We start from the raw sequence: 18,920 nt of genomic DNA on the forward strand, positions 1-18,920 counted from the left end.
TGGTGCGATTTACTGTGAATCCCAAGTCGTGGAGCAGTTGAATTGTGGCGTGAGTGTTGTACACACTGGCTGAATGAGCAGGCTTTTATGAGCCAGTCGTCTAGATATGGGAAGACATGAATATGTAGTCTTCTTAAGTGTGCTGCAACTACTGCTAGGCATTTGGTAAACACCTTTGGTGCTGTTGTGACTCCGAATGGGAGGACTTTGAATTGGTAGTGGGTGACCGTCTAGTACAAATCTGAGATATTTTCTGTGTGCTGTGTGGATAGGAATGTGGAAGTAGGCGTCCTTGAGATCCAGAGTGACAAGGAAGTTGTCTTGTAAAAGGAGCGGAAGGACCTGTTGGAGTGTGACCATATGAAAGTGGTCTGACTGTATGTACAGGTTTAGGGGCCTGAGGTCTAGGATAGGCCTTAGAGATCTGTCCTTCTTTGGGATTAAGAAATACAGGGAGTATACTCCTTTGTTTTGCTGAAGCATTGGAACTATTTCTATTGCATTTTTCTGCAGGAGGGATAGAACCTCCTGTCTGAGGAGTATCAGATGTTCTTGTGACATTGGACGCTGTCTGGGTGGTAGGTTTGGGGGGTAGATGTTAGTTCGAGACAGTAACCTGACTGAATTATTTGTAGCGCCCACCTGTCTGATGTGATGTTTTCCCAGGCTGGTAGGTATTGTTGTAGTCTTCCCCCGACAGGAGTGGAATGAGGCGGGGGAAGGGGAGGGAAGTCATTGGGCAGGGGTAGAGGCAGAGCAAGAGTTGTTGTTCTTACCTCTGCACTTATTGTTGTTACCTCTGTAACCACCCCTTTGGTAGCCCCTACTGTAGGGGCTTTATGAGTGGTAGAGGGTGTGTCTGAAGAGTATCCCCTGGTGGCGCCTCTGTAAGATGAGCGGCAAAATGACTGTTTGAGAGCATGCGACTGCAAGGCTCCCATAGATTTGGCTGTATCTGTATCCTTTTTCATCTTTTCAAGGGATACATCTACATTAGGTCCGAATAAGTGTTGCTCATCAAAGGGCTGGTTAATTATAGCACTTTGGACTTCAGGTTTGAATCCTGAAATGCGTAGCCATGCGTGTCTACGCAACAAAACACTGGTATTAACTGCTCTGGAGGCAGTGTCTGCTGCATCTAGTGAACAACGAATAGAGGTGTTTGTAATATTTTTCCCTGCTTTGATAAGCTCATTTGCTCTGTCTTTATATCTATCAGGGAGGTGTTGCATTAATGATTCTAATTCATCGTAATGTGCCCTGTCATATCTTGCCAACAATGCTTGTGTATTGGCGATACGCCACATGTTTGCTGCTTGAGACGCAGTTCTTTTCCCTGATGCGTCAAGGAGCTTAGACTATCTGGTGGGGGAGCTTCACCGGATGTTTGTGAATTTGCTCTTTTGCGCGGATTTGAAACCACAAGCGAGTCTAGTGGCACTGGGCCTTTAATATATGCTGGGTCTGAAGGGGCAGCTTGATCTTTCTTCTCTATTCGTGGGTTAATGACCAGAGTTCTAACTGGGTCTTTGAAGACTTCAGGAGCATGCTTAATCACTCCTTTAAGCATGGGTAAAATGGATGAGGACCTTTGTGCATTATCAAAGTTATCCATTAGGAAGTCTTCATCTACAGGGTCTGTATGCAGGTCTACCCCATGATACTGTGCAGCTCTGTGTATCAACTCATTGAAACCCATAGTGTCTTCTGGTGGGGAAGGCCTAGAGGGGTATATGTCGTCCTGAGGGACATTTGAAACGTCTGGGGTGTTATAATCATCCCACGGGTCAGGTGAGCCTGGAGGATTAGATGGATCATTTGGATTACCGCCTATATCATCAGAGCTATCATCCCTGTTGTCATCATCTGGTATGATAGAGGATGTAGGGGAATGCGTTGGTAGGGGGAACGGGTGGTGATGGCCTAGGTGGAGAAGGGGAAGGAACTCTTAGAGGAGAGGTAGCCATGCCCTTTTTTGGATGAGGAGCCGGTGCATGTATCCAGTGGTCGTTTTTTTAGGCAAAAGTTAGTTGACCAGTGATTGGATCTTTTTACCCTGAGTCTTTTGTGCAGGGTCTGGGTGAAATAAATCCTCTGCAGGAGGCCGATCTTTTGGTGCCGAAGGAGGTTTCAGCACCGAAGTGGCTTCTTTTGGTTTTTTGTAATGTCTAACAGGAGAAGCAGGAGTCATTTTCGGCTCCGATGGTTTTTTCGGCTCAGATGATTTTCTCGGTTCCGGTGCATTTTTGAATCCGAAGCATGTTTGCTTCGTTCCGACCTGGGTTTCGGTGCCGAGGGACTAGTGGTATGCTTCGGCGCCGATGGTGTGGATGTTGGCATTGTCTTTTTAGGTGCCGGTAGGTGTGCGCCGGCACCGTGGGAAGGCAGACTCGAGCCCGAGTCGCCGGAAGGCTTAGCTAGTTTCTTAGCCGGGCCCGATGGTGGAGCAGTAGAAGCAGTGTGTCGGTGTGCATCAGAGTCCGAGGGCGACGGTGTGACCGGAGCCTTCTTTGGATGTGTCGAGAAAGGGTCGGGGTCGACTGTCTTACTTACCACCCACTGTGCTGGAGTGATGTCCTCGACTTCAGAATCTTCTGCCTCGGAGTTGCTGTCGACGCCATGTTGTTCTGGGACGTGGACGCCCTCTTCGAAGATGTCGTCTGGAATCTGAGCTGAAGATCGAGCAATTGTTCTCCTAGCTCGTCGGTCCCGGATCGTCTTCTTGGAGCGGAAAGAGGCACAAGCGGAACAGTCTCTGGCCTCATGCTTCGGGGAGAGGCAAATGTTACACACTTCATGAAGGTCGGTGTGGGGAAACTTTGACCCACATTGAGGACACTTTTTAAATGGCGTCCTTTCCATGAGCTGGAGTCGAGGCCTAGTTAGACTCGAAGGCCGTCGCGACAACCGGAATCGAAATGTTAGACGTTGAAGAGTAGCGCCGACTGGAAAAGCGTTCAAAACTAATTTTTGGAATCCGGTGAGGATTGCACGCCGAAGGAAATCGGTTCCAACACGGAGCGCTGGAAACACATCCGAGCCCGGTGGCGTAAAAAAGCAATCTGGGGATGGAGCCGAAGCCCATGCGCAGTATGATCCGAGGGAGGAGTCACCTATCCTGTGATTTCCAAAGACTTTTCTATAACAAAAACAAACTGCAAACATCCGGGCCCAACACTAGGTGGCCATCTATGCAAAGTGTGTAATCTGCAGCTCATATGCCTTGAACATAAAGTTACAATAAATTGATTTCTAATTTTTAAATGAATATTAATTGAATTTGTTTACAAAAATGTGCATTTAAAAAACTTAACGGTTATTGCAAAATAGTTCAATGTTTTAATTAAACAAATGACTATTTAATTTTTTTTACATTTAATTAAATTAATTCTACATAACTTTATTAATATATAATAAATGTGTCTAAATATTTACCTTTAGGTGAGCATTGTTAATAAATCTTTAGTACATTTAAATTAAATATTTGTTCAAAACTAAGTTAATGCTGAAGCATTTTAACATGCAACATAACCATTATTTTGATAACTTTTATTAAAGTTCAGGAAACTTTTAAAAATGTTTCTATACTTTACCTTAGGGAGAACGTCAACCCAGAAGAGGAGACTTCCATCTACAAGTGAGAACTTGTAAATTAAGCTCCACCGCCTAAATTAATGGGGACAGATGCAGGTCTAGACTTTGTAGTAACTTTACACTCAGAAATGGTTAGCAGCCAAAAGTAGTAAAATTACTATAAAGTGTAGGTTCACTCTCGTGTAAATTTACCTTTGTGACTAGGCCCCATAGACTGCAGCATAGAAAACAGATCAATCAGAAGAATTACTTAACTGTCATATTAATCATTTAGTGAATAAAGTACTTTTTCAAGTACCAGAAAACAGAAATGGCTCTTTCTGAAAGAGTTATCAACAGCAGACACAGGAGAGATTCATTACAGGTAGAACACAGAGGAATATAAAGAGGGATTGTGGTCTCACAGATTTAAGATGCTGCTACTGGTGGTAGTATGGAGGAATGTTTGCACCCCTCTATCTCTAGACAGCAACCTTTTGTTTCACAGCAATCATGTACTGCAGCAAGTACAAGTGCATGCCCACATTTTTAAAACTGAGTACTCTGTTAGAATTTTAGTCTTCAAAACCCTCCAATTGCAGTCACCGAACTACAGCATGTGTATCAACAGTAATCTGTTCAATTGTTAGCAAGACATGTTTGAAATGGCCTGAGCTCCCACACAGACATGAGGAGTGACCACTACATATGGAATGATTATGGACAACAGAAAAACAAAATGGTAATAAGGAAGGAATTAAAGTCACATGCGAGAGAAAGGAACAAAGTAGAGGCCTGAGAAAGGGGGGTAACAAAAGAAACGATAGCAAGTAAGGTGGAAACAAGGAGCTGCAATGGCAAAGATGGCAAACAAAAAATAAAGGAACTGAGAACCTAGAGAATAAAGAAAAGCAAAGCAAGAAGCAATGAATGAAAAAGTATGAGGAGGGATGGGAGGAATAAAAGGAGAAGACAAAGACTTGAAGAGGTGGCTTTTGCTTTTTCCCATTATTTAACCAGAGATAAAATCCTAATGCTAGCTTTCTGACCCAAAGAAAGATTGTAATCCTAGGTTCTTGACTCAACTACTGCGTGATCTTGAGAAATTATTTTCTTCTTGCTAATGTCAGTTTTCCAACATTTGAAACATACTTATAAGGGAAGCAATTAGAAACATGCCAATACATAGTTTGGAATTTTCTAGCATGTTGGCATTTGTCAATTGTAACCTTTGCACTGCTCGTCATTGCAGGTAAAACAGAAAGGGTTGTTATTTCTCACACAAAGAAAACAATTGCAGTGGTTTAGAATTCATCTTCTTATCTGTACTATCTAGAAAAATGTATAACTTACTGTGGCTCTTTTTTTATATAGGGGTCCATAAATTGTGCTTCAGAACATGGTCATTTTGAACCACAGAATGTGCACCTCTATAGTGCTGCCATCCGCTGATGACAAGAAACTTACTGGGTGCGGCTTCAGTTTGGTGTGCCCTGCTCGAGCCCTCAAGCACCAAAGCCTTGAAGCCTGAATAATGTTTACAGATTCATCAGCCTAAGAGTAACCAACATTCATCAGCCACCATTTACTAAAAGTGATTTAAAGTGCCTACAGAAGGTATTTGCCTAATTTGTACAGCAAGTCTTCTCACCAATTCAAATAAAGGCACCACCCTTGTTGGTCTCGCTCTATAAAATCAATAAACAGTAGAGGCTATATGGTTTAATACAGTCCAGAATGTATTGGAATATACGCAAACAGCTCCTGTCGATTATGGAGGTTACAATTGCGGCAACATCGGAATAGCCCATCCAATACCTCCAACATGCAGATTGTCAGACTTGCAGCGTGCCCGTGGGAGAACCTGGTGTTCTGTAGGCGGTGCTTCTGGGTATGGCTTTTACTTTCCACTTTGTTCTACAAATCCCCTGGAAGGGGTCTCCAGACACGTACTGGTTAAAAAAAAGACACCGGAATTCATCTAAGGCACAATCAAGCACCAGTTTAATCTTGAAATAGGAAGGTAGAAACTCCTCCAGCCTATTAAGAAAACAGTAGCGCCCAAACTGGAGAAGTTGCCTCAGAATGAAGGTGAGGCCCAGTGTGAGTCTTGCAATAATCTGGAGGGACAGATGACCCTCTCCACAAAAGCGTCAATCAGGAAATGACTTTCAGGCTACCAGCATGCCAACTTGGACACTAGCGATCCCAATAATTTTAGACCGATTTCCAGGCTACCTCTCCCAGCAAAAATCATTGAAAGCAATCTGAATACCCAACAAATTTCTGCAGGACTCCCAAGCCCTAGAGTTCAGTATGGGTTGGAGTGGGTCACAGTACGGAAAAGGGGCTCTTGAAATCTACAGAAGAAATCAGGACCATTCTGGACCAAGGGGAAAAAGCAGTATTGAACATGTTGGAGCTTTCTGCGGCCTTCGACACGGTCCATCACGCATTGCTGATGAACCGTGTGTACGATAAAGGAGTTAAGGGTAAGACGTGGAAGCTTATTAAATCATTCCTCTCAGATAGAATTCAAACAGTGGAATAGGAGGAATTTGAAGCGGAATCTATCTCTCTACCCTGTGGGGTGCCGTAGGGCACCTCGCTGAGCCCAACTTTATTCAATGTCTATGCGTCATCACTAGCACCCCTAATTCAGGCCTTCCAGTTCACACTAACGTCCTACGCGGAGGACACCCAAATAGTGGTGACACTACTCCCAGGGGTCACTCATGATACCGTGTCAAGGCTGCAGGACCGCATGAAAGCAGTGGGGATTTGGATGGCCCAAAATTGTCTGAAACTGAACTCCTGTAAAACGAAGGTGGTGTTGATTGGTAACAACCCTACTTTCTGGACTCCTAAGTGCTGGCAGGAGGACATGGGTCCTCTACCTACGCCAATCAAGAAGGTGAAGAACCTGGGAGTTTTGGTTGATGATAAACTAAATTTCAGGGACCTGGTAAACCAGGTTGCATCTGCCACATCGTTGATCCTCAAATCCTGCAAAAACATAATGCCTCTTGCCGTTAGACGCACAACAAACTGTAGTGACAGCACTTATAATGTCCAGATTAGATTATTGCACAGTCTGTACCTATCCATCCATAAAGGGTCAATGAATAAACTACAGATGTTGCAGAACGCTGCGGCTAGACTCATTACCGCCACACCAATGTATGAGTCTATATTAGCCAAAATAAAAAAGCTTCACTGGTTAACAGTCAGGAAAAGAACTCAATTTAAGTCTCTTTGCTTGGTTTTCAAAGCCCTTCATGGAATCGGCCCAAATTCCTTAAACACCGGTTCCACTGGTATTTACCTAAGTGATCACTGCGGTCTTCTGACACAAAATTCGTAAACGTCCCACGGGTAAAAAAAAAAGTCAACTGGGGTGGTAGAAATGTTACTGTCAATACAGCTAAATCTGGGAATGCTCTTCCTCTGGATCTTAGAAATATGACCAATCTTCTGCCATTTAGGAACGCACTAAAAACATGGCTGTTTGCGAACTGATCCGGTGGATCATTTTCTCCCGCCCCTGCCCCAGTTGTTTCTTCACAAACGCCAGGACACCTTCGGGTATCAGTTTGTGCTCTAGAAGAACCCATAACATTAACATTAGAATGGTCTTCAGATCATGGTGCTCTAATCCAGGTCTGGATTGACCCAGGGCCCTCTTCATATTTGGCATCCAACTTATATAGTACTAGTTATAATTTACTTTTAGTAGCGGACATGAACAATCAGGGCTTGCAATCATGTCTAAAGTTAACAGAGGAAGTTCCAACAGGGTGTAAACCAAGGCCACATCAATTGGAGAACTCTGCTACTGCCTCCAGCTCAGTTCATAACGGGGATAAAGTGGATCAAGTATGCACTTCATTACCCTTGGTCTCCAAGATCGCGGATAAAGAAACTAGTGTTCAAACAACTCATAAAATCTTGTTAGCTGCCCAAGTCCTTCAAAGTAATGATTCAGGAAGTTATGTCTCACCATTACTCACAAATGTGAAATCTCCCTCAACATCTAATTTACCCATAAACTCAGCAACAAATTTCGCCATCTCTTATTGCATATATGACTGGAAGTGAAAGCACTACAGCTCAGGAGCAGGGAAATATCTTGAACTAGTTTTTAGCTGCTATGGAAGCACAAATAGAGGATGCGCTTAGTTAAACTCCGACAATGGGTCGGAGGCCAGGTAATTGCTCTCCTGTTTCAGATGTGGTCTCCCAAAAGATTTCCACGTTGGGAGACATAAGAACCTTGCAGGATACAATGGCCAGAACACTTCTCTGGCAATCTAGTAAAATGGAACTTCAGATAGATTTGCTTCAGTCACTTACAACACACTTGGCAGATTTAGGGAGCAAATTAACACAATTGGATTTTAAATTAAGCACTCTGGAGTTGGAGAAACTCTGCCCATGTTCCCCTATCATCAATAAGCTTGGCACTCTTCCAGAGGTATTGAGTGCATTCAGGAAGGTCATTAAGGCTAATACTACAAAGGTGGATACACCCTCTCTGGGAAACAAGTCACATGCCAGAGGAGTTGATCTGTGTAATAAAGGGGGGTCAGGGGACTGAGCCATTAGCATTTCAATTGAATACAGTTTACACACAGAGGTAGATGCGGACACACAAGTAAGTAAGCCTGAGCAAGAAAGAAGACTGACACGCAGAGAACCCCTAATTGTCGGTGATCAAGCCCTGGATTTTCAAACTTTCCACTCTGCAGAGACCCCTGTAGGGAAAGGTCTTTCAAGGAGGGCAAAATAGCAAACTAAAAAACGCCTATTAAAAAGAGCAACGCTCAAACTATCATCAAGTAACCCCAGTAATGTATACCAAATATTTGGTCAGACAAAGACAGTTAAGTATCAGCAGATATCTCCTAAAGGGTTGGAACGGCCAGGTTGACGTGCCTATAGAAATGTCTCCAGGGATACCAGGTCCTAGAAAAGATTTTATGGCAGATACTCTTGGGCAGTGGCAAGAAGAATCCAGAAACAATTAAAAGACGCAAGCACACAGGCAGTATAGATGGGCCGGGATATATATGGCCCATGCTCATCTCAGGGCTATAACCAAGGGACCATAACTGGGGATCCCATATTAGGTGGTAATTTGGTGGAACCTTGCAATTCGGACAGTCAGGGTCGGATATCTGGATTCCCCTGAAGTGAGTAATACTTCTGGATCCCCAAAAGTCACTTGGGGAAGGAACATCGCCTAGGGTCCGGAACCTGGAGCCAGTGAACTTAAGCAGCAATCCAGGGTCCGGTAATCTACAACAGATCTTGAATCAGGGGCTTCTATATAATTGCAACACAGCAGAGGGAACAATGAAATACGTGGATGCCCTGCTAACCAACCCAGAGTTGTTACGACACGCCCAACTGGTTAATAAAGGGACTGCTAGAGATCCCCCTGAATTGGTCTTTATTCCCAGGTTCTTACCTAAGGGTCCTCAGGACACGCTCAATCGTGGGAAGCTGCTGAGACTGTTCAGCTATATCCCTGCTCTTAAACATATTACCTCAGAGGACATGTTATGGGTAGAATTTGACCCTCCAGGTTAGAACGTTGCAGGGGATGTCTCGAGCACAGAATGAAGGAGTGTGGTATTGAGACAGGAAGTGTGGGGAGAAAAAGAAACCTTTATTGATTGGGGGATTGAACTGGGTAAGCCTATTCCCCAAAGTACAAATATGTATGCAGAGAAGGGTGTCTTTACTTGGATACTGGCGATATCCTCTGCTTCCAAGAAACTTGGCCCCAGGCCCCTTACACTTTACCAGGTTTCTATGATATTTATCCTATGGCATCTTGCTTTAGTATTTTTGGGCGCTCATCAGGGGGTGGGGGAGGTGGTGGTGGGTCTATAAATATTAGCTGGTCATAACAACTCTGCAACTTGCAAACACCAAGATACTCTTGATTCTATTCTGTATAATATGTATAAAGCTTTCGATCACCACCCTTAGAAGAGTTAATGGTTGTTCTAATGTAACAAGAAAAGCTGCAGAAGCTATATCCAGAGCAACAAGCAATATAGCTGTGCTGATTAAAGCACAAGGACAATTATTTCACAAAAGTAGTAAAATAACATTTCTTTTGCAGGTTGGGGATGTTTTTCTAGCAATAATACAGCCTACAGAAGCATTAAAAATATATCAATAAAAAGAACTTGTGAGCACCTGTAACAAGTATTTGAAATAAAACTGGGACTTGAATTTTTATGGCAATGTGTTTTAATGAGACACAAACCCTTTAAACCTTCCTGCTCTAATTGCACATCCCAGGGCACAGTATGCTAACTGAGAAGCTACCTCTGGCCCATGTGTTTTACATAATAAATTACTCTATCCACACCATTACAGAAACTTGCCTTTTAGTGATGTCCACTCCTCTTGGTCAGTGAGGTGTTTGCCAGATGGACAGCACTCCGTTCGAAACATCTTCAAATAGAGGGCAAAGTCAGCAACTGACAACTTAACATTCACTGTGCAAGAGGCACATTTTAACTGTACAAGTGACTGGGCAGCTTCTGGAAAATTTCCATATTTACACATATAGAACGGGATTTTCTCTCTCAAACGTTGTAACCTTGAAGACAAAAACAAGAAAAACTTACATTGAATTTGAAAGGCATAAACCATTATACAACCTGTAATAGGGTTAGTTTGTGTGAGAAATGCCTGTACTGACACTATTTTGCAAGTTTCACTGTTTGGTGCAAACACTAGTGCTGAAAGGTACTGGGTGCTGCCCACACTTATGTAGCTCACATATGTCGAGTCTGGCTTTTATGAATGAGCCCAAGTATTAATCATTTCCCCTCACTTTGCAATTTAGTTTTAAACACTTGCATGGACACCATGCTAAATTGTTGCAAATGCAATATTGGCCTGATGTTGTGAATCTGTAAAAATATATGATGGCCAACATTAGGAAATTGGATAATAGGATTTGTAATTAACAAAATCTAATTAAGATCCTAATAGGTACTTTGTGACACCATAGATACTGATTGCTCAACACCACGTGGAGATGAAATCATGTCCAAGAATGCATATTAAAGAAAACATCACATGAAACTGCACTCTGTAGTGTTAGGATCCATAGACTGAACTCACTAGCTCCAAGACTATACATGCAGAGGGATCAAGGCTGTTCCTGCCTCAAACAGGACTGAAAGAGAGGGTGATGGAGAAGGGGAGGCAAGTGAAAGGAGGGGAGGCGAGTGAAAGGAGAGGTAGCATGAGAGGATAGAGGGCCGAAAGTTAGAGGGAGTAAGAAGGGGAGAGAAAGGTAAAAAATTACATTTATTTATTTCTTGAATGTAAATACTTCACACATTGCAAGAAATAAGGAGTCAAAAAGCTGTGCCTATTCTCAGAGAGAAGAGGAAAGGGGCAAAAGTTTGGAAGACGCTCTCCTTGCAAATATTCCCAATAAAAATTCCTTCCCTGATCTCGCCTACCCACGAAAAAGAAAACTTAGAACCAGTATTTCATTGGCTACCCAATATGTAAACGAAAACATGGAATTAGTTATGATGAAACCCTGAGCAGATACAGTTTGAAACCATACAAGCCATTACAGATCTGAGGTCTAGTAGAATTGGGTTGATTTCCTACACTAACTTTAACCCGTTTAGCGCGTCTAACATTCCGCCCCGTTGCGGACTTTCGATCGCGCTAACGGGATTCGGACGTCCAACGGTCGTGCGCAGCACTAGCGAGGTAGTGCACGCGACGACCGTTGGACGTTCGCAGCACGGAAAGGGTTAAAAGAGTGGAGGCAGAAACGTTTTTGAAACAACTGTGCCTTTGTTTGGTCAGTACCAACACAATCACAAACCCCCAATTTAAGGAGAGATTGCTGAACAGAGATACAGTTTTAATCATTATAAATGTTGAAATTTCTGATATGTACACAGTGTTAGTAAAGTATTAAGCAAGAAAAGGGTATCTAAATATTACTTACGGCAGCATATCATTGCATCGCACAGCTTTTAGGTAACGCACCAAATGTTTGTAACTAAAAAGAATAAAATAACAAAAACAAATGTCATATAGAAAATATCATCATACACAATGCAATATTAGCTCACACAATGTACCTACGGAATCCATTGCTGACTAATTGTCTTTCCAGTTCTCCAGAAAAGGTATGGTGAAACACTGCTCCAGGAAGTCAATTTAAGGGCTGGAGATAGAGTTTGAGGTGGATATAGCGCTCATTGACCGCGCACATTTTCAAAAGAAAAGATACCAAATTTTAAATTACACACAAATTTCCACCTTTGTGCTTGAAACGATTCAGGACAGTTTGGTAAGTAGCTTACACAAATATCTGGGAGTGCTGCAAGAACATTATTCTAGCATCATCCAGGTGGTGATAGATAAACCCTATCCATTTGAACTGCGATCAACAACAAAAGGAGATGGGAAGCAGTGAAAAAAATTCCCAGAAAGAGGCAATAGAGAAAAAAATACCCAGAAAGCGGAAATAGAGGCAGAGGAGACAGATTTAGAGTGCATGGTGGAGCATGGCACAACGATCAAGAGGGGAAGAAGGGAGATAGACAGGACAGATGGGCAGTGTTAAAGAGACAGGGCTCAGGGGAACCAGCAAAAAGAGTATAAATAAATAGAAATGGAAAACAGAAGGGGAGGGCCAGGTTATAACATGTAGGAAAACCAAAGTTGGCGGATAAAAAGACAAGCGTAGCCCACCACAATTTTACACGAGAAAGGACATGCTCCAAGTTGTGTTCATCAGTCTGGTGAATTTAATTTAAGTTGAAACTTTGGAATACACAATTTGAACGGAAAGGGGCCGTAAAATCATTTTAACCAGGTTTCACTTCTCCACAAATTCATGTACAACTGTGTTAGTACTATTAAGAGCTACTGGATGGACTGTACGATTTAACATTGCTACAGAAGTACACGTTACCCTCCTCAGTGACTGGTAGTTCGACTTTCTCCACAGTCTTGGGATGACTAAAGACAAGAAACCGCATCTCATCGACAGCAAAGATGGATAATGTTACTTACCCAGTAAGCATCTGTTCTTGGAATGTAGAGCGGTATATTCACATGCTTTGCATACTCATGCCATCTAGTGTTGGGTCCGGATGTTTGCAAGTGTTTTTTCTTCGAAGAAGTCTTTCCTAGTCACGAGGTAAGGATTCCTCCTTTCAGTGATAGTGGGCATGGTCATCGACTTCATTGTTAGATTGTTTTCCCGCAGGAGGGTGAGAATGGAGTAAGTAAGTGTAGTATAGAGATGCCAAAACATATATAGGTATAATGAACTGCAACAACTACAGGTACCCGGGGAGGCGGGTGGGCACATGTGAATCTACAGCTCTACATGCCAACACCAGATGCTTACTGGGAAAGTAAAATTATCCGTTTGAGACATGTATGCTGTAGATACAAACGCTTTGCACAGACTATAAGGTAGTATAATCCCAAAGCTGTGGCTAACCTGTAGATGTTGAAGTTTTTTGGAACAGTGTTTTAAGTACTGCTTGGCCTACATTCGCCTGTTGTGATAACACATCTACACAATAGTGTTTAGTAAATGTGTGTGGTGTAGACCATGTAGCTGCTATATATATATATATATATATATATATATATATATATATATATATATATATATATATATATATATCAGCTAAAGGGCTGTTACCTAAAAAGGCCACAGAAGGCCATATTTTGTGAGTGGCATGTGCTCTAGGGGGTATAGTCGAAGTCCTTTTGGCTTTAGCATAGCATGTTTGAATGCATTTAACAATCCATCTTGCAATACCAGATTTAGAGATAGGATTGCCTTTATGATTAGAAACAATTGTATTGTTTTGCGGAAGTCCTTTGTCCTATCTATGTAGGACAATAAAGCTCTTAACGTCAAGCATGTGAAGAGCGTGTTCTGCTACGGAATCAGGTTGAGGAAGGTAAACTGGTAACTCAACCAATTGGTTTATATGAAAAGCAGAAACTACTTGTGAAAGGAATTTGGGGTTGGTACGGAAAACTATCCTGTCTTTGTGTAGCTGAAAGAAAGGTTTTTGTAGCGTTAATGCGTGTAGCTCACCGACTCTCCTCAGAGATGTGATAACAATGAGGAAAGCTAATTTCCATGAGAGGAACTGTAATGGGCATTTGTGTAATAGTTCAAAAGGTGGACCCATGAGCCTTGTGAGGACAATGTTGAGATTCCACACTGAAGCGGGAACAATCCTTGGTGGTATTACCCTTTTTAAACCTTCCATGAAGGCCTTGATTACTGGTACTCTGAATAGTGACAGATGTTGCCTATTTTGTAAGTATGCAGCTGCAAAGTGCAAACGAATAGACGTGCAAGTCTGTCCTGTTCGTTGTAAATGTAACAAATAATGTTTGTATAGAAGCATCTAAAGGATTGATTTTGCTTTACTGCAATATACAGCAAATATTTTCCATTTTGCCGCATATCAAGCTCTGGTGGTAGGCTTTCTTGCTTGTTTTACAATAGTCATACAGTCTGGTGGTAAATTTAAGTAATCAAACTATGAATTCAGAAGCCAGATTGCTAAATTCACTTCTTTGGGATTTGGAGGTCTGATTTCTCCATGGTTCTGTGTGAGGAGACTGGAGTTCCGGTGTTGTTTTTGATGTGGAACTAGTGACAGTTCCAACCGGGTGGTGTACCATGGCTGGCGAGCCCATGTGGGAGCTGCCAGAATTAGTGTGAAAGATGTTTGCCTGAGCTACCGAACCACCTATGGAATGAGAGGGAGAGCCGGAAAAGAGTATGCAAATATCCCTGACCACTTCATCCATAGGGCATTGCCCTTTGATTGCGGGTGTGAATACCTGGAGCTGTAGTCTGGGCATTTTGCTTTTCGGCTGTGGTGAATAGCTCTATTTGTGGGAATACCCACTGTTGGAAGAGGCTCCCACTTGTGAATTTGTTGCCTTCTATTGCGGAGATCGGCAATTTGATTGTTTACTCCTGGGAGATGTTCTGCCAGAAGTAAAATCTTGTGATGGATTGCCCAATTGCAAATGGCTTGAGAGAGGCGTGACAGTTCCAGAGTGTGTCCCCCCGCCCCCGTTATTGTACAATGTTGTCCGTCCGGACTAGGACAGTTTTTGCTATGAGATGAGTCTGAAAAGCTTTGAGTGCTAGGAAGACAGCGAAGAGTTCTAGATGGTTGATGTGGAGAGTTTTCTGCGTGTTGCTCCACATGCCTTATATTGTGTAATCTTTTAGGTGAGCCCCCTAACCTGTTAAAGATGCGTCTGCTGTGAGAATGATCTGTGGAACAGGGTCGATGAAAGGCTGCCCTGCTGACAAGTTTTGTGGGTTCCACCACGGCAGAGAGTGATGTGTAGGGCCGTCTACTAACACTAGATCGGCTAACAGACCCTGGGATTTATTCCACTGACGTGCTAAGCACTCTTGTAGGGGCAAATGTGGAGCCTTGCATGGGGTACGATTGCTATGCAAGACACCAACATTCCCAGTAGTTGCATGAACACTCTGGGTGATAATGGTTGGTTGGGCTGAAACTGTTAAATGGCAGCCTAAATATTGTGTATTCTGGCTACATTGGGAGAGGCTATAGCCTGGACTGTGACTAGACTGGTTCCTAGATAGGACTGCATCTGTGGTGAGGGGTGCAAGTGAGACTTTTGTGCATTGGTGGTGAAGCCCAGTAGATGCATTAGATCTATTGTGATCTTTGTGGGCTGCAGACAGTTTTGGACAGCTTTGATTAGCCAGTTGTCTAGGTAGGGGAAGACGTGAATTTGTTGTCTTATGAGATGAGCAGCAACTACAGCCAGAAATTTGGTCAAAACTCTGGCCGCCATAGTCACTCAGAAGGGAAGTACCTTGAACTGGTAGTGCTAGCCTGCTATCATAAATCGCAGGTATTTGCGACGAGCTGGATGAATTGGTACATGAAAATATGCGTCTTTCAAATCTAGAGGAGACAAAGTCTGCTCTTTGTCAAAATGGGAATACTTGTTGCAGTGTCACCATGTGAAAATGCTCTGATAGTATGTAAGGGTTTAACTCTCTCAGATCTAGATAGGTCTTAGGTAACCGTCCTTTTTGGGGATGAGAAAGTACAGTGAGTAAACCCCGAAGCCATGGTACTTTTTTGGAACTGGCTTCATTGCTCCTTTTAGTCAAAGGGACTGGATCTCTTGTTTTAACACGTGTATTAGTTCTGGATATAACTTGCAAGAGCGAAGTGGAATGTTTGGAGGATTGCTGGTAAGCGCCAGGCAATAACCATGTTGGATAATTCCAAGCACCCATTTGTCAGATGTTATATAGACTGCCAAATGGGGAGGAATTGCTGAAGTCTTCCCCCGACAGGTGTGGTATAATCGGGGGGAAAGGGGGGGGGGGGGGGAGTCACTGTTTGTTGGGGGAAGGAGAGTTATGGGGTGTTACCCTTACCCTTGAAGTTGTTGCCTCTTACCTACAAGATACTAGGGATCTCCTCAATCTTCTTAAAGATTTCAACTACTCAGAACAACACATGATTCTGGTTGGACTCGACGTGGAAAGTCTTTATACGAGCCTTCCACAGCAAAAGACTCTTAAGACCTTGGAAACCCTCATCTTTGACAACGACTGGAATTACAAAACACTGAGGCATTTTGTCCTAGAATGCTGCAAGACGGCTCTCACGGAAAACTACTTCCAGTACAACGACACCATGTACCAGCAATGCCATGGAACTTCCATGGGAAGTACGTTTGCTCCAAGTGTAGCGGGACTATATGTGAGCAATTTTGAATCTGAGCACATTAACACCCCCGCCAATCCCTACCATAAACAGATATTATTCTGGCGTCGATATATCGATGATGTCATCTTGATTTGGGTAGGAGATATGGAGAGCCTTGGCAACTTCCATGCCTGGATAAACACACGGGATGAATGGCTGAATTTCACATATACAGCAAACAAACAACAACTTGACTTTCTTGACATTACGATTTACGATTTACGTTGAAGGCCAAACCCTAGAGACAAAAACCTACTATAAGCCCACGTCAAAGAATAGTTTACTCTCCTACCAGAGTTTTCATCCCGGACCGTTAAGGGAGAATCTCCCTTACAGACAATTTCTAAGGCTGCGTAGAAATTGCAGCAAAACAACAGAATACAAACAACAGGCAAGTGAGCTATGTGAAAAACTTGAGGAAAGAAATTACCCAAGAAGAGTCATTGAGAAGTGCAGAAAGAGAGCAAGGAACCAAAACAGAGATGGTCTCTTGGAAACCACACAGAGAATGCCAGAAAACGACATCTTGACCTGTGTCACTACATACGGTCCGGCAAGTAATAATCTGAGAAAGATTGTCAACAAAAACTGGGGAATCCTGACTTCGGCAAATATTAAATGGCCTAAACCCAGGTTCGCTAACAAAAGAACCCGGAACCTAAAAGACATACTAGTCCATACCTGACCAACCCCCAAGAAAATTCCAGCCATAACGCACCCCACTTTGGGACGCCAGGCCTGTCGTCGGACATTACCCATGCGGATCATGTTCAGTGTGCCCACTGACCAAAGTTACAAAAGAATTACAGTTACTACCCGATTTCAAATGGAAGCTAATAAATCACACAAACTGCAATACCAGTCATGTGATCTACATGATCACATGCCCATGAAAAAAACAGATACATTGGTATGACCTGCAGGAAGGTAAAACAGCGGCTGTGTGAACATCGAAGTAATGTTAAATGCAAAAAAAATCACAACCAAGATATCAAACCATTACCTGGAAGCAGGACACACTATTAATGACTTGAACTAGGTAATCCTAGAAACACTAGGCAACAGAGACCACAATGCAGAAAGGATCCTTTTTGAGAAGGAGCAAAGGTGGGTACTCAGATTGAAAATTGACAGACAGACTCAATGATAATATTCCGTGGGCAAACATCTATAAGTGAACACCGTTAAGATGACCTCACCCGAACTGGAAATTGAGGCGGTGCCCAACACATAATTGATAGCCTGACAAAGAAAATATAAAAATGAGTGTCTCCCATCTTCAACCACAATACATAAGGAAACAAACACGAATTGAGTCATGAACTGTAATCTTAAGTGAACAACTTAAAAATCAAGGTAAAGAATACCATGAATACACCCCCCCCCCTTACTTTAGAAAACTCGAAAAAGCTCTGAAGATAACGTGTATGAATTTGAGCAATTACTTCCCTTAACGAAGAGACTCCAAAAAAGAACTTTATTAACATGAAACTCAGGAGCTCCACCTAAAGCCTTCCTCGAAATAGATAAAGATAAGTCAAAATGACGAAATGCCCCCACTTTCAAAACACCCTCCCTCTCATAATGTTGTAACATTGGCAAGCCATGAAACGCCTACAATATACATTTCTAATATTGGGAACTAATCATACGAATAAGGATTAACACAGCACCCGTTTTTGATAAATCCTTTTTATAGTAATATATTAAATAGTTATGTCCAAGTGCATTATAGAAAACAGACGTTCACTTAGAGCGACAGTCTGTCCATACTTGCCATGCAATTTTCAACTTAACATGCGATCCTGGAACTGGTAATTAGTTCCCGGGCCCAGGTGGTAGAGTCAGCACAAGTTGCTGCATGGAGACCTCAGGTAGCGTGGACACGAACGCCGAAGGAACACGACAGAACCGTAATGTATCCTCACAACCTTTAATTTTAGATAACTTGTTATTGTTATAGAAGGCTTCCGTGACCCGCTGGGACACCGATGAGGCAAAGTAATCCCGCAAGACAAGGTATGTTGATTACGGCGAATAATGGCATTGGCAATGTTGGAAAAGTAATTGGGGAGATTATACTAGATTGCGCAATTAGACAGACACTTGAGTAGCCCTCTTAACCTTCTCGGGACACCCTGGACTGAACACTCCGCTTAAAATGTGATTTTACTATAACAACTATAAGCATGGGAAGCCAATCCTGACTAACGAATGCATCTTAACTAGGACTCCGAAAGGGATTGATGAAATACTATCACTCGCTCAATCAGTTACACGTATATACACGAGCCAGAGTCAGTAGTGAGAGTAGAATAACAGAAACTACCACAGAAGACTCTGTAATAGAACTGGGGTTCGATAGAAAGGAGTGGAATCTTGCCATTTTTGAAAATAAAATATTGCCATTAATGAGAAAGTTGTCCCTGACCAAGAGTTAGGGGTAGTCACGTGAAGTATTGCCATTTTTTAGTTGCAACGCCACAATAGGCGTCTCTATTTGTTCCTGGTAATTCAAACCAGTCT

At 42.7% G+C, this 18,920-nt stretch overlaps 1 protein-coding gene across 3 annotated transcripts in view; it reads right to left on the bottom strand.

The window, feature by feature from the left end:
• LOC147684697 (uncharacterized) overlaps positions 1-18,920 on the bottom strand; it is a 292,946-nt gene that overhangs the window by 95,614 nt on the left and 178,412 nt on the right. For all 3 annotated transcript variants that reach the window (XR_015300652.1, XR_015300653.1, XM_086940535.1), the window contains 2 exons: positions 11,576-11,629; positions 9,975-10,192 (listed from right to left, as the gene is read on the bottom strand). Coding sequence is in view for 1 of the 3 variants with exons in the window: in XM_086940535.1 (XP_086796661.1) it covers positions 9,975-10,192; positions 11,576-11,629 (272 nt within the window). In the remaining 2 variants the exon portion in view is untranslated. The remainder of the gene's footprint in view (positions 1-9,974; positions 10,193-11,575; positions 11,630-18,920) is intronic.

Source organism: Lissotriton vulgaris, chromosome 10 (assembly GCF_964263255.1).
Source record: "Lissotriton vulgaris chromosome 10, aLisVul1.2, whole genome shotgun sequence".
In the NCBI taxonomy this organism is placed as follows: Eukaryota; Metazoa; Chordata; class Amphibia; order Caudata; family Salamandridae; genus Lissotriton; species Lissotriton vulgaris.